We start from the raw sequence: 13,881 nt of genomic DNA, 5'->3' as shown, positions 1-13,881 counted from the left end.
CAGCCGGAATTAGACTGAAGGTCAGCCGAGGCAAACTACCTCAGAGTGAGCAATCGGGGTTGTTCCAGATCCAGTTGTGTACATTAGAGCTTCTCCACACTTTTCGAGCCTCACACAACAGGCACTCCAGGCACTCCAGGCACTCCAGGCACTCAAGGCAGGCGCACGCTTCCCTTTCCTCCAGCGACACCATCCTCTCTTCCCTCTTTCTCTTCTCTCCTCTCCTTTGTTTTCTTTTTCTCTCTGCGCATTTCAATCTGACACTCACATTCATACTCTTTTCAACATTCTCACCAATCGGTACGAAATACCTCTTTCCCGACTGTCCCACGGTAAGTGTCTCTTACCACTCCAGCCTCGATTTGGTGAGACCGGAGATACCAGAGAGCTTCACTTGACGATGACCTCCATCGCGTGATTACCTCACGGAGCTCCAGTTCCCGTGTCTCAACTTCCCTTGTCTTATCCTGTCTTGCTTTCACGGATATCCACAAGCTCCGCTACTGACTCATTCTAGCATAGCTCACCAAATCGTTCAAAACAACGATAATCACCATGTCTGGCTGGGGACAACAATACGAGGAGGGTGACGAAGACCAGGGGCTCAAGACCATCCATGGAAACTTCAACGAGGATGGGAAAACCTGCCGCAAGTGAGTCGTTCAGAATCGCTAGGCAATGGCATAGGCTAATCGGGGGAAACAGCTGTGGTGAACCTGATCACTTTGCACGAAACTGTCCCAATCAATACGGCAGTGGAGGTGGAGGAGGTGGGGGAGGCGGACGCGCATGCTTCAATTGTGGCGAGGAAGGGTAAGCCATGTAGAGTGAGAGTTGACCAGGCAGACTTCGCGCTGACACCAACTTCTACAGTCACAACAAGGCCGACTGCCCCCAACCTCGAAAGTCAATGGGCGCGTGCTACAACTGCGGTGAAGAAGGGTATGTGCACCAAGTGGAGATATCAACCAAGTTTCCCGGCTAACCACTGGCGCGATAGGCATTCGAAGAGCGATTGCCCTCAGCCTCGAAAGTCGATGGGCGCATGCTACAACTGTGGGGAGGAAGGGTGAGCCGCCTTCATTGAATCATCTCAAGCGGAAGTTAATTCAATCACACTAGCCATTCAAAGAATGACTGTCCTGAGCCCCGAAAGGCAATGGGCGCATGCTACAACTGTGGGGAAGAGGGGTGAGCCACCGTCGTTGGATTGTCTCATACTGAAGCTAATTTGATGATATTAGCCATTCAAAGAACGACTGTCCTCAACCCCGAAAGGCAACGGGGGCATGTTACAATTGTGGGGAAGAAGGGTATGTTTCATACACGTGGATTTCCCAATTCCATCATTCCTCCGCACATCTGACACAGATCATAGTCACAACAAGTCCGAATGTCCGCAACCTCGCGTTTTCAAGGGAAAATGTCGTATTTGCAACCAAGAGGGCCATCCAGCGGCTACTTGCCCGGAAAAGCCGGTGGATATTTGTCGAAACTGCAAAGCTGAAGGTAAAAAATTCCTCCTCCGGATTACCCGTACTTGAAGAAGAGAAATCCTTACATTTGCGTGACAGGCCACCAGTCGAAAGACTGCAAAGCGAACCGCAAGTTCGACTTAAACCAGGTCGCTGATAAGCTTCCCGAAGAAGCTTGGGCGATGATGAAGGATGCAAGTGATGGGAAAGAAATTGGCGATTTCAAAGAGGTAACAAGGCCCATTAGTTTCATTTTGAATTTTGACATTTGTTGACACAATCACCCAGGCCCTCCAAATCTACGCCAAAGCGTGTCCAGACGAGACTTTCCAGACCATCGGCAAGAAAATGCTGGATGAGAAATTCAAGATCTATCTTATTGCCCTGGTACCCAATATCTCAATTTGCTTACAGTGTGGACAAGCAGCTGACCGGGTCTTTCAATTGTAGGAAAAACCCCCCCGAAGATGTTATCAGCTTGATTGATTTGCAAGGAAAACTGGATCGCCAATACATCGTTGGCTTCTTTTACAGCGATAAGCCCCAGCGCGCCAATCTCCGAGAACGCTGGCCTGAAAACCCGGAGGACAACCTTGAACGTCTCCAAAATTCAGGACTCCCCTACGACCGGCAAGTGATGAAATGCCGCAATTGTGGAGGTAAATTCTACTCTATGCTCAATATCTTCTGTAGGCACTGACAATGTTATAGAAATGGGTCACAGTTCGCGCGGATGCAAACAGGAGCCTGTCGTGTTTGAGAAAACGGAAATCAAGTGCAACAACTGCGGAGAGCTCGGGCACCGGGTGCGAGATTGCACCCAGCCGCGTAAAAGCCGATTCGGTTGCCGCAACTGCGGGTACGTTTAGCTAAGTCTAACAACAGTGAGCGCTAGATACTGACCATTTCAAAGTTCTGAAGAGCATGAAGCCCGGGAATGTCCCGAGCCCCGATCTGCTGATGATGTCGAATGCCGTCGTTGCAACGAAAGTATGGTCCAAGCCGCATGAACTCTTCCCGTCAATGCGCACATGCTTACAGATTTACAGAGGGACACTTTGCCAAGGATTGCCCCAACTCCGCTCCACGGGAACCTCGCACTTGCCGTAACTGCGGGTAAGTTCATGGAACGAAACTGATTACATGATGAGACAAGTATCCATGTTCTAACAAGTATGCAGTTCTACCGAGCATATGGCTCGTGAATGTGACCAGCCGCCAAATCCTGACAATATGATCTGCCGAAACTGTGATGGAAGTAAGTTTATCAGTTGGCCGGCAGGTGCTTGAAATGAGTATTTTGAAACTAACAATCACGCTTCACAGAGGGCCATGCTGCTCGGGATTGCCCCAGCCCAAAAACTGGAGCAAAGTCAAGTGCAACCGATGTGGCAACAGTAAGTCCATATTTCTATGATTGGAGATGGTGTGGAGGCCTAACTAATGATATGTAGTGGGTCACACTGTTCGACGATGCCCTGAGCCTGAGCCTGAAGACAATGAAGCTCCTGATAGCCATGGAAAGGAAGGCGAGTCTCGCGAAGACTATCAAGCTCCTGACAACCATGGATACGGCGAGCCTCAGGAATACAACAATGGAGGAGGATACGACGAAGAGGGGGGCCGCTGGTGATTCAAAGATGACCTGGGCTATTTATTGGCTTGATAGGAGGGCTTTGATCTGGGTAGGGGAGAGGACTGCATTGTTTTTCAATACTCGGATGTCATAGCCGGTTGGCTAATCACCAATGGCGTATGTATCTAAGTGATCGGTTATCGCATGTTCTATTCGTGAACAGATTGGCTTTCCTTCGGGCCAAGCTCTGGAGAACGACCTTCTCTGGTGGAAAAGCGCTTTTATTTTCTTTTTCAGATAACGAGACCAAGCTAACTGGTTGAGAATCTAATGATATTCAATTATCTTTAACCATCATTATTCGCTTTGGCTTCAGTTAACCAAAGACTCTAATCTTGCCAGTTCAACCTATAGTTTGATTAAGAATATGCACCTAGTCTAAGAAATTATTGGTGGAAAGCACTCGTTCTGGGGATTCGGCCAATGAGAGATCCGGAGGGGTCTGACCGAGAACAGGGAGGGTTCAAGCTCTTACCTTCAGGATTCCCAGTGCACTAAATATGTGAGCAACCAGAAATTTATCGGATTGAGATAAACCGACGCCCAATTTCTTGGCTTCATAGCTGGTGTTACAGTGACCAATTGAACCTGTGGATCGGTCGGTGAAGCAGGACAGATCGTGGTTGCATTGCTGCCCACCCGAAAGGTCGACGATGACGGCTCGACAGTAGACGAACACCAATACGATACAAAAATGCTTTGGATCATCCTGGCCAAGATCCAACGGGATAATTGTGACTTACCGAGCAGTAATCCTCCCCTGTCCCAGCATCGGCATCCTTAAACTCGGGATGGAAGTCCATTCGACTTCGGGTTTGCCGATGCCACGGCAAATAGACCGTTTCAACTTTTTTCAAAGAATCCTTGGACATAATCCTGTGATTCTTAGCGTCCACTAGCAATACGGCGATATGCTTGGAATAGGTGCTCAATGACCTCATTACTACGGGTGTCGTTCTCTTTCTCGTCTCGGATTGAGCATATCTTTCAGATATTATACGTATGCTTCTGGAACATGATGTATTTCGGAATGGATGTCTGTAATAATGCTGTATCCTGCCCAGGTGGTCCAAGCGATGCCGAATCCGGTGTGAGTAATGAAGAATCGATGTGTTTGATTGGTGCTGAGAAATAACACTGTCCCTAGAGGAATCCATTCATGTGTGGGTGATTGTGGGTGTATGCACGTAGGCTATGAGATCGAAAAAGGCGCGATAGCCTAGCGGTAGGGAAATGATTCCCTTCCGCGTAAGATATGCCGAGCATTTTATTACGATATTGTGCAAGTAGGTAGGGCTGAGATGTTTCCTTTGAATAATCTTGTGCATCCGTCTATGTAAGAGCAATTAGACTTTACCTAGTGGTTGTGGCGTTGACATGATTCGTGCCGGAGCTCTAATTTTGTATGTACAACGAGTATGTACTCTCTCCCGGGGACGGTCAGGAACGCGAGGGCCAAACTCTGTCCCTGACTGTTCCGAGGACGGAAGAATCAACCTGTTGATCGCGTCCCGCCGTGGGCTCTCCAAGACAATCGCCGTCAGGTCTTTGCAGCCGGGTTCCACTGCAAAACGGAGTGTCCCGATCGGGTATGCATTGGCGCGGCTCTGGACTTGTACACAGGAAATGTGAGCTCGAAGCTAGATTCCTTTTTTGGTTCGTTGCTTACAACCTGGTTGAATTGAATCACATCGAATTGATCGGTACCAGATCACAACTTCTTTTTTTATCCAAGGAATGTGTTTCAGGAAAGCATTATTGAAGGCTGGTGGCATTGAAAGCGGGCAGACCGGGCAGGTAGTCGGCTTATCCCAAAAGGGAAACCCGAAGGAACCCCAGATTCCGATTCGGTCTAAACCGACCTCGGGGAAGCCGGGCCGGGGTAGGGAATTCAGAGTAACTAGTACTAGCATATTCACACTGTTTGATTGAAGAGTTCAAGGAACTAAGCTATCATCTATTCGGAGAAGCAGAGAACTAAAATATAATATACTCGTATCTTCAATACCTAGTGCTCTAGCATCCAGACAGAATCTTGCATTGAAATTTACCATGAAACGGGTAAGGTGAGCAATGATGTCATGCGTGCTACCGTCCCGGCGATCGCAACTTGGTTGGAGAGGCTTCTTTGAGGGCTCTTTTCCCCTGTTCTGTGGATTTACCTTCCGGGCTCGGGAGTACCTAACCATCCCGTCAACATTGATGCCTTCCCTTAATTTCTCGGAGCCGACCTGGTCACTCCTACGTACGATTTGATTATTCCTGCCAGGGTTGGTGAGGGTTTCTCTTAGCAATTTGTCCGGAGGCCAGCAGTGTCCGAGCCCACCCGAGCCATGTAATTGATGAATCGGGCGGGGAAAAGCATTCGTCAAGCCTCGGGGGCCAAGCCACGGCCTTCGCTCTGGTGCGCCGAAGCCGATAATATGGTTCGTCGGGGCGGGTTGATCCCTGAAAATACCCCTGCTCGGTCCCCGACTTGGCACGGCAGGCCGAATATCATTTGACTTTCCAGTATGAGCGTAGAATATACACCAGTATTGCATATGTAGACTATCTCTCTAACAGGGAGTGAAATTTTCCATATTGAGTCCCAATTTCCTCACTCGGAACCTCCGCAGGTCGCGGAGAAAAAAAAAATTGGGGAGGAATCCGGGGAGGGTCCATCGGACCAAAACGCACCACTGCAGTCCACAATTCCAACCCACTTTTCCCATCACGACACCCACGCGAGCCACGAGGGGGGCCTTGTATCGTTCATGCGGTCATACACTCGATGTCTTCTCTGAAAGCAGCCTCGTCCGACTGCAGTGTACGGTAACCGGTTGGTACGGCCCGCGAATTGTGCCGGGCAGATACCGAAGTCAAGCAACGAAGACACTCACCCGACCGACCTCCCCCGGTGGGACCTGTGCCGAAAATGACCAACGACTGATGCCGATGACTATTTCTCATTCGATCTTCTCCCCAGAGCGGAGTCTTACTCCCTCATCTATGGAGGAGAAGTGAGGAAGTGGAGTCCCAGAGGCAGTCTCCCCCCAATCCGGCGGGAGTGTATCGCGCTCCTGATGTGACCCTGTTTGTCCCAAATCCTTTGGGCTAGATTTCGGTTTCGATTCTGACCGTTTTACCGGACCTTGAATCATGCCAGTTGTGGACCCTTTCCCCCTCAGTGACGATGAGCGCCGCCTGTTGGCAAGGAGTTCATAAACCCCGTCTGCTTCCCCAGATCTTTTTGAGTCTTTTTTACTTCTCCTCATCCTCCAACTCTTCCTATTTCCATTTCCGTCCACAAGCTTGGGCACTCTTTTGGAGTTCTTCGGCTTTCTCGATTGGTATAAGGGCACGCCTGGCACATTGATTGTATACAGCCTGTCCTTCTATCTCTTACTGTGTGATTCAATCGAAATCCGTCACCATGAAGCCTTACTTCGGACTTCGGGGTACATCCCTGAATATCATGATCAGTATAATCGCTGGTCTTGATTTCTTGTATGTTCCATTCACTTTCTAGTTCATCCCAGGAACCTTGCCATACTAATACTTGCCAGGCTCTTCGGTTATGACCAAGGTGTCATGGGAGGTCTCTTGACCTTGAATTCATTCGTCACTACATTCCCCCAAATTGATACCACAAAGGCCGGAGAAATGGGTCTCTCTGCTGCAGAGAAGAGCACCCGCTCCACCGTTCAAGGTAGGTCGACTCGACTCTTTACCCCCCCCACACAATCTTGCGTCTTGACGCCATATACTGACCGAACCAGGTATCACAACTGCTTCTTACAACCTGGGATGCTTTTGCGGTGCCATATTTTGTATCTGGATTGGAAACTACCTTGGACGCCGCAAGACCATCTTTTTCGGTTCAATCATCATGGTCGTCGGTGCTTCATTACAGGCTTGCGCGTACAGCCTTCCACACTTGATCGTTGGCCGCATTGTGACCGGTATCGGTAACGGCATGAACACTTCTACCGTCCGTAAGTTGCATTCCAAAGCGTCACTACTTATCCAACAGATATTGACGTTTTTATTATAGCTACTTGGCAGTCCGAATGCAGCAAGTCTCACCACCGTGGCCAGCTGGTCATGCTGGAAGGCTCTCTGATTGCTGGTGGTATCACCATCAGTTACTGGATGGATCTCGGGTTCTCTTTCCTCGACCCTAGCTCCGTCGCCTGGCGCTTCCCTATCGCCTTCCAGAACGTGTTTGCTTTGATTATCTTGTTCTGTGTGATGCCTTTGCCCGAGTCCCCCCCGCTGGTTGGTTCTCAAGGGCCGTGAGGAAGAGGCAATCGTGGTTCTGGGAGCTATTTTGGATCTTCCAGAGGATGACCCTTACGTCCACTCTGAATTTGCCGCCATCAAGGATGCCGTCCTGGTTTCTTCTTCGGTCAGCTTCCGCGACCTACTGACCATGGACGAGGACCGCCACCTCCACCGTACTATCCTTGCCTACGTCAACCAGATGTTCCAGCAGATTTCCGGTATTAATCTCATCACCTATTATGCCGCCACTATCTACGAGAAGTCAATCGGAATGAGTGGCTTGATGTCTCGCATTCTGGCCGCCTGCAATGGAACAGAATATTTCCTTGCCTCTTTGGTTCCTATCTTCATCATTGAGAAGGTTGGCCGGCGGTCTTTGATGCTGGTTGGTGCCGCTGGAATGTCAATATCCATGGCTGTATTGGCCATCACCACCAGCTTCGAAGGAAATGCCCAAGCGGGTATTGCGGCAGCTGTATTCTTGTTCGTCTTCAACACCTTCTTTGCCTGGGGCTGGTTGGGTATGACTTGGCTTTACCCTGCTGAGATTGTTCCTCTGCGCATTCGTGCTCCCGCCAATGCCCTGGCTACTTCAAGTAACTGGATATTTAACTTCATGGTTGTGATGGTTACCCCTGTCGCTTTCGACTCTATTGGATATAAGACATATATCATCTTCGCCGTCATCAACGCTTTCATCTTCCCGGTTGTTTACTTCTTCTATCCCGAGACCGCCTATCGCTCTCTGGAGGAGATGGACACCATTTTCCACAAGACCAACAGCATTTTCAGCCTGGTGTCTGTTGCGCGAAACGAACCTCACCGCTACGGCAAGAAAGGCGAGCTTCTCGTCAACTACCAGGACACCGAAGAGCACCTTCGTCGCGCCAGCTATGTCTCTGATAAACCCAAGAAGGCTTCAATCACTCCTAGCGCACTGGAGGGTGGCAAGGGTGCTCACGTTGAGAACCAGGCCGATAGAACTTCCTCTGATAGCAGCTAAACTTTTAATCCGCGCTTCAGCTGCGCCTCACCACCCACCATTCATTCAAAATGAAACCAAATATTCTACATCATGCTGGATATCAACACCTTCGGTGTCCCGCAACGAAATGATTGCTAAAATATCCTGTCTGATTTCGTGTTTACGATTCTGCTGGTTCGGAACCCACTTCCATCAGTTGCGCTCCGTTCTCTGAACGGGCTCTAGGAATCACCTTCCTGAAGCATGCATAGTTGCTTCATCTGGGTACGCTGATGCAGTGGACCTGCATTTCCCTTTTTTTGGCTTTTTATTTTATTTATACCCATGTTTGCATAACCATATTTTCTGCATGGATGATGTTCGGGTGGCTAGGTCTTGCGCTGCTCTTGATATCTTATATACGACCTGTATGGAAGTTGGCAGAATGCAGAATTGAATTTCATGATCCACACAAGTGATACTCGTATTAATATTTGTATTGACGACAATTAGCCAGGAGGGATACGGCCCACAGTCGTGGTAGTCCTACACCGCGCCAATTGACTCAGAAGTGAATCCCATGGACCTGCTGCTTCATCTTTCTCACATCAATATTTTTCCAGAAGAAGCAAGAGGCCCACGTGATGAGATAGAGACAAGTGGCCGTGATAAGCATCAGGCGTTGTGTTTCGCCATACGCCTGGCCAATGGTATTTCTAGTAGACGTGCCCCGATCATACAATTGTTGAACTTCCAAGGAGCCATAAATTGCAGTGAAATCGGACTGGGCGGAAGCTGGAAGAAGTTCTTTCAACTTGACCGGGAATATACCGGTCCACATCGCCACAGCGACAGTTCCTCCGATCGAACTGCCAATGCCAGACACGACGCCCTCCATAGCCAAAACAGCGGGAATATTGCGCTGTAACGAGACAGCCATGACAGTCATCTGCTCACAAATGACCAAAGTACCCCCGCCAAAAGCAACGAAGATCTGGCACATCACAATGTATCCGATGTGCGAATTGGGCTGGCGGAATTTGATCATGAGTCCGACTCCCAGAATAGTTAGCGGGACACCAAAGCAAATTGCCCACAACTTGATGCGACCATTGTAGCGAAGTATGGCACCAAAGACAAGACACCAGAAGGTCGACCCAATAGTATAAATGTTGGAGATGTATGTGGCATCCCGGACGTTCTGGTCAAAAAGAACTTGTAAGAGTGATAAGAAGTAGCTGTCCCAAATGTACCAGGCCAAATATAGGGAGTTAACCATGGCAAAGGTGAAAAAGACCGTCCGATTCTTGATGAGCTCCCAAGGCATAAATTTCACTGGAGCGAAGTATCTCTCCCAGATAGTGAATGAGACAATCAAGAGGAATCCAAAGATAATAAAGCAGATTATCATCGGGGATCTCCACTCTTCTGCCTGGTAGGAGTATAGATTGAACGCCAATAAAAAGAGAGAGAATCCGGTGGAGACTATGAGCAATCCAATGACATCAAACTCGATCAAATAGTGAACAACCGACTGCCACGGGGTGCGATTTATGCTCTCCTTCTCCACCAGGTTCATCTTTTCGGCTTTTCTTTCAATATGGGACCACAAAGCCCAGAGAGGGGCACTGACAACAGGCATAATGATGGCAAACACGCCAAAGCCCCATCGGTATCCAATACCTCCAGGTGCGAGGATCTGGTCAGATGCATAACCATAGATCCAAGGCGTAATCAGATACGGGGATGCAGAGTATGCAATCCAGAATGCACGATTTCGCAAAGCTGTTGTATCAGCGACAAATATGGTCATGGAAAAGTCTATGCAGCTGAAACCAATTTGGTAGAATACCTGAGCCGCACAATATGTTTGAACATTCTTGCAAGCAGCCATCATGACGAGGCCGAGGGTCAGGGATCCAACGCTAAGTCCAAAAGCCTGGGGTCGCCCCCAGATATCCATGAGCTTTGCATAGGGAAACTTGATCAGAGCGGATATTAAGGATGCGATAACGGAAGTCAGGCCCGTGAGTGAATGTAGTTGAAAATCACTATAAACGTAGGGCGATAAAACACCCAGCATTCCGGAACTGAAGTACTGCAGGAAGTTGACGACCCACATACTTCGACTTGTTAGCTATACAATGCTAGCTAGAGCGCAAAATATTATACCACTCACAGAATATACGCGGCAATTAAAGTGTTTCTTGTCCAGGCTAGGGTACTGGCCTGTGCCTTCTGGGTGCCAGATTGGGCATTTTCATCGATGAGCTCTTCATTAGATGATGCTCTATCGGCCTCTTTTGATTTTTCCAAGGAATTTTTGAGATCTACTGGTGTCTCAACCTCGGGAAGATCGGCAGCAGACTGATTCTTGGCGGGACCATTGCCTGCGAAGGGGTTGATGAAACGCTTTCTGACGGCCATGGTATGAAATAGTCGTCGTTTGACCACACACCCCAAGTTTCAACGCGGAACAGAGTGGAAAAGAAAAGCTTGGTGTGGGAAAAGTGGCAGGGATCGACCCAGATAAATACTGGCTGACCGATCGAGTCTTGGTACGCATTGCTCTCGCCATATTCTCTGAGCGGCAAAATCCGCAAAATCCTTCATGGTTTGTCTAGAAAATCGCCCCTAGGGCATTTTCAGAGCATGGGCCCTAAATCAAAACTGGCTAAACACCTTGTTAACCATACCACTTTCGGGTGCTGATATCGACGATCACCGGATGATAATGCTTTGTGGAAATCAAGCCGATTCTAATTAGTCTTGGCTTTACGAGGAAGCCATTCGAAGACACTGTCTGAATTAACAGGCCCCACCGTACTCTCGTCAAGTAGTGTGATTGCGCACACGATAGGAGGAACCGGGATCCACTTGATCCTTGGTGGCCCGAGTTATCTGATTGATTTGATTTATCTTGTCGTGCCGCTACCCTTTTCGGCGGTAGTGCTTACATTCTGCGGCCAGAACCCGAGAACCAAGCAGTGTTCTTCTGTGGACTTCCCGAAAGGTTGTCGCGGCAAAACCTATTCTCCTGAAAAATTCAACCAGCCATATGACCAAATTTCAATTCCTAATGAGCCGGTAGTTTTTTGACATGCCGTTTTCCCGATTGGAGTCTATAAGATCGAGTCTCGAATATCGTGGGCATAATACGAATTTTGCCAAGAGATTCCCCAGTTGCCAGAATTACTTCCAGGTTTGTATTTGTTCTTGCTTTTTGAATGTCAAGTACTTGAGTTAAATCAGGGTTTAAAGAGCGATAATTCCCGTCATCTTTCAAATTTTTTAAAAATTTTTTCGAATCATTGTGGAAGTTTATACGTTACCCCGGACTCGAGTAAGTCACGACCGATCGGGTTGAATCTAAAAGAATTGACCGCACTACTTGGTAAAAGCATACACTCCAGATAAAGTCTTGGTTGAAACATGATTCATAAACTATAATCTAGAGTTTTTTTCAGACTTGTCTTGCATAAGTATAACCTTTAGTATCCTGTCACATATGAGACTAGACCTTTTGAGAATTCATGTGTGGAACTCCAACTCGTTGTCATCGAGCTTAATCAGAGAAATTTCAGAGCACCTAGACTTGACTCGAAATACAATAGGAGATGTTACCTATAGACAGCAACGAGATCAGTCAAATTTGCATATCCTAAGTAGGTTGGATTAACAATCATCGGAACTTCTTGAAGCCTAAGATCATAGGGTGGTGACCCTTTTATATACTAGAACTTATTTAGACGGCCTATTAATTGATGCTCGATTAACTATCTGGCTATTCATCAAGATTACTAAATTTGAACATTGCCAGTGGAAGAATGACAAATAGATCCTACGGATTCCCCTTATCGACATATTATATCCACATAATTTCTCCCAAGGTTCGGCAAAATTTCATCTTGTCTTTCTTCACAGTCCAAAGGCCAAGCCACCAATGAGACACGCAGCGATAGCGCCAATCAATGGTAAAGTACTGCTTACAGATCGTGCAACGGCTGCACCAGCAACGCCTCCGCCTCCGTTGTTCGAGGACCCGGTGTCATCACCACCAGAATGTAGAAGTGTAGTAGTAGCAGCCGTGGCAGTGGCTACACTAGTAGTATCACTAGAGTCCGTCGAAAGTGGAACAGAGTCGGTGGAGCTCTTCAGTGAGGTAGCAGAATAGGGCGGAGTGAGCCTAGCGGTGATGTAATACTCAAAAGACTCGCTTGCCTCTGCACTGGCGGTTGCGAATGCAGACCAAATAGTTGTAGTTGTGGTTTCGGTAGAAGTGACAGTCCTCACAGTGTACGGGGCAAAAGAGGTCCAATAGTAGTACCAATAGGTCCTATAGGAATATTAGAAATCACCAAACACATTTGTAGAGAGAAGACCGGTTGACTGACCAATAGTAGGTGGTATAATAATATGAGTGATATTGGTAGGTTGCCGTTGTAGTAGTCAGAGTCTTCGTCTCCGTCTCGGTTGCAGAAGAGCCACTTGAAGAGTCTCCTGAATCATCACTTCCTATACATCCCGAATTTGGGCAGCACACCCCTCTGCCATTTTGGATCATGCACTTGTAGCCGGCGAGACAGTATCTTCCATCACTGCAGCATTCGCCACTCTTAGGGGAGCAGTTGGAGGCTCCACAGCAGTTATATCCGCTAGGACATGTTCCTCCGACAGTGCAGCAAACCTCGTCGGAGTCGGCGCAATATCCAGTTGTACAACATCTACCGCTTGATGGACAGCAACGTGATGAGTCGTAAACACATTCGCTATATCCCGGGTTGCATTCCCAGGCACGCTTGTCGAGACCAAAAAGATCGCGGGTTGAAAGCATACCAAGACTAGCTTCACGATGGGTTGCGTTATAAGAGAGTCGCTCTTCATTCTTGAGGGCTTCGCCAGTCACAATTCCAGCCAGAAGGAGCACAAGCCCCACCTGCTTCGCCATGAGATTCATCATTGTGAAATCAGGCTTCAGCTTCCGGGATGACCTTTGCAGAAGGAATTATCCCTTTTCTGTGAGGTGAGCTGGGAGGCACATCCCGCTGGAGACCTCCCGAGGTTTAAATAGGTTGGAGGACTCTGCGGCTCTGATAAGTGCGGAGGCGCCATTATCCGGATGAATCGAGTGGGCACGGTGCACCTCGTATTGACGGGAAAATGGGATGGCGGATGAGAGAACGTGTCTGTGGCTGTAAACTTTAGCTGGGCTTGTTGGCGAAATACGAGGCATGATGCTTGGCATCACTCGAGCCGCTGGTGCCCTGTCGGCTGGGCTGGAGCTGCCGCAGCCCTTGGTTGGTCCCTGAGCTATCTCCTTGCATACTTTGTGGCTGCCAAGGTACTAGGCTTCTAATTGCTGCCCGGTCTAACAACCTTGGTGATTCGGAGAAGGACCATGATTCAGGAATCTAGTAGGGCTAGCGTGTCTCGTGATATAATTTGAGAATTTACTAGAGAACTAGCGTGGGCGAATACGAGGTAGTAAATATTGAGGGGCATAACATCACCCAGGCTAGAAGTGCTATGAGTTCATTAGA

The 13,881-nt window shown here is 48.3% G+C and overlaps 4 protein-coding genes across 4 annotated transcripts; 2 read left to right on the top strand and 2 right to left on the bottom strand.

Moving 5' to 3' along the window:
- Positions 1-555: 555 nt before the first annotated feature.
- Positions 556-3,108, top strand: N7509_006914 (uncharacterized protein; the record flags this gene model as incomplete). Its single annotated transcript, XM_056631551.1, has 16 exons — positions 556-653; positions 706-813; positions 874-942; positions 1,001-1,069; positions 1,123-1,191; positions 1,245-1,313; positions 1,379-1,509; positions 1,575-1,705; positions 1,764-1,862; positions 1,903-2,134; positions 2,187-2,334; positions 2,389-2,465; positions 2,525-2,591; positions 2,657-2,733; positions 2,802-2,876; positions 2,930-3,108. 16 exons carry the CDS (start codon positions 556-558, stop codon positions 3,106-3,108), a joined length of 1,698 nt encoding a protein of 565 aa, XP_056487102.1.
- A 3,418-nt stretch (positions 3,109-6,526) lies between these two features.
- N7509_006913 (sugar porter family MFS transporter) lies at positions 6,527-8,380 on the top strand (the record flags this gene model as incomplete). The annotated part of the gene is given in 5 exon segments (XM_056631550.1): positions 6,527-6,600; positions 6,660-6,802; positions 6,873-7,088; positions 7,148-7,371; positions 7,385-8,380. 5 exon segments carry the CDS (start codon positions 6,527-6,529, stop codon positions 8,378-8,380), a joined length of 1,653 nt encoding a protein of 550 aa, XP_056487101.1.
- A 526-nt stretch (positions 8,381-8,906) lies between these two features.
- N7509_006912 (MFS general substrate transporter) lies at positions 8,907-10,768 on the bottom strand (the record flags this gene model as incomplete). The annotated part of the gene is made up of 2 exons (XM_056631549.1): positions 8,907-10,464; positions 10,521-10,768. 2 exons carry the CDS (start codon positions 10,766-10,768, stop codon positions 8,907-8,909), a joined length of 1,806 nt encoding a protein of 601 aa, XP_056487100.1.
- A 1,491-nt stretch (positions 10,769-12,259) lies between these two features.
- Positions 12,260-13,301, bottom strand: N7509_006911 (uncharacterized protein; the record flags this gene model as incomplete). Its single annotated transcript, XM_056631548.1, has 2 exons — positions 12,260-12,677; positions 12,736-13,301. The coding sequence occupies 2 exons, from the start codon at positions 13,299-13,301 to the stop codon at positions 12,260-12,262; spliced, it is 984 nt and encodes a 327-aa protein (XP_056487099.1).
- Positions 13,302-13,881: the final 580 nt, after the last annotated feature.

This window comes from Penicillium cosmopolitanum (assembly GCF_028827165.1).
Source record: "Penicillium cosmopolitanum strain IBT 29677 chromosome Unknown utg000008l:1.0-4398992.0:1.0-4402845.0, whole genome shotgun sequence".
Taxonomy (NCBI): domain Eukaryota; kingdom Fungi; phylum Ascomycota; class Eurotiomycetes; order Eurotiales; family Aspergillaceae; genus Penicillium; species Penicillium cosmopolitanum.
The sequence above is the reverse complement of the archived record's forward strand: the minus strand, read 5'-3'. Positions and strand labels throughout refer to the sequence as shown.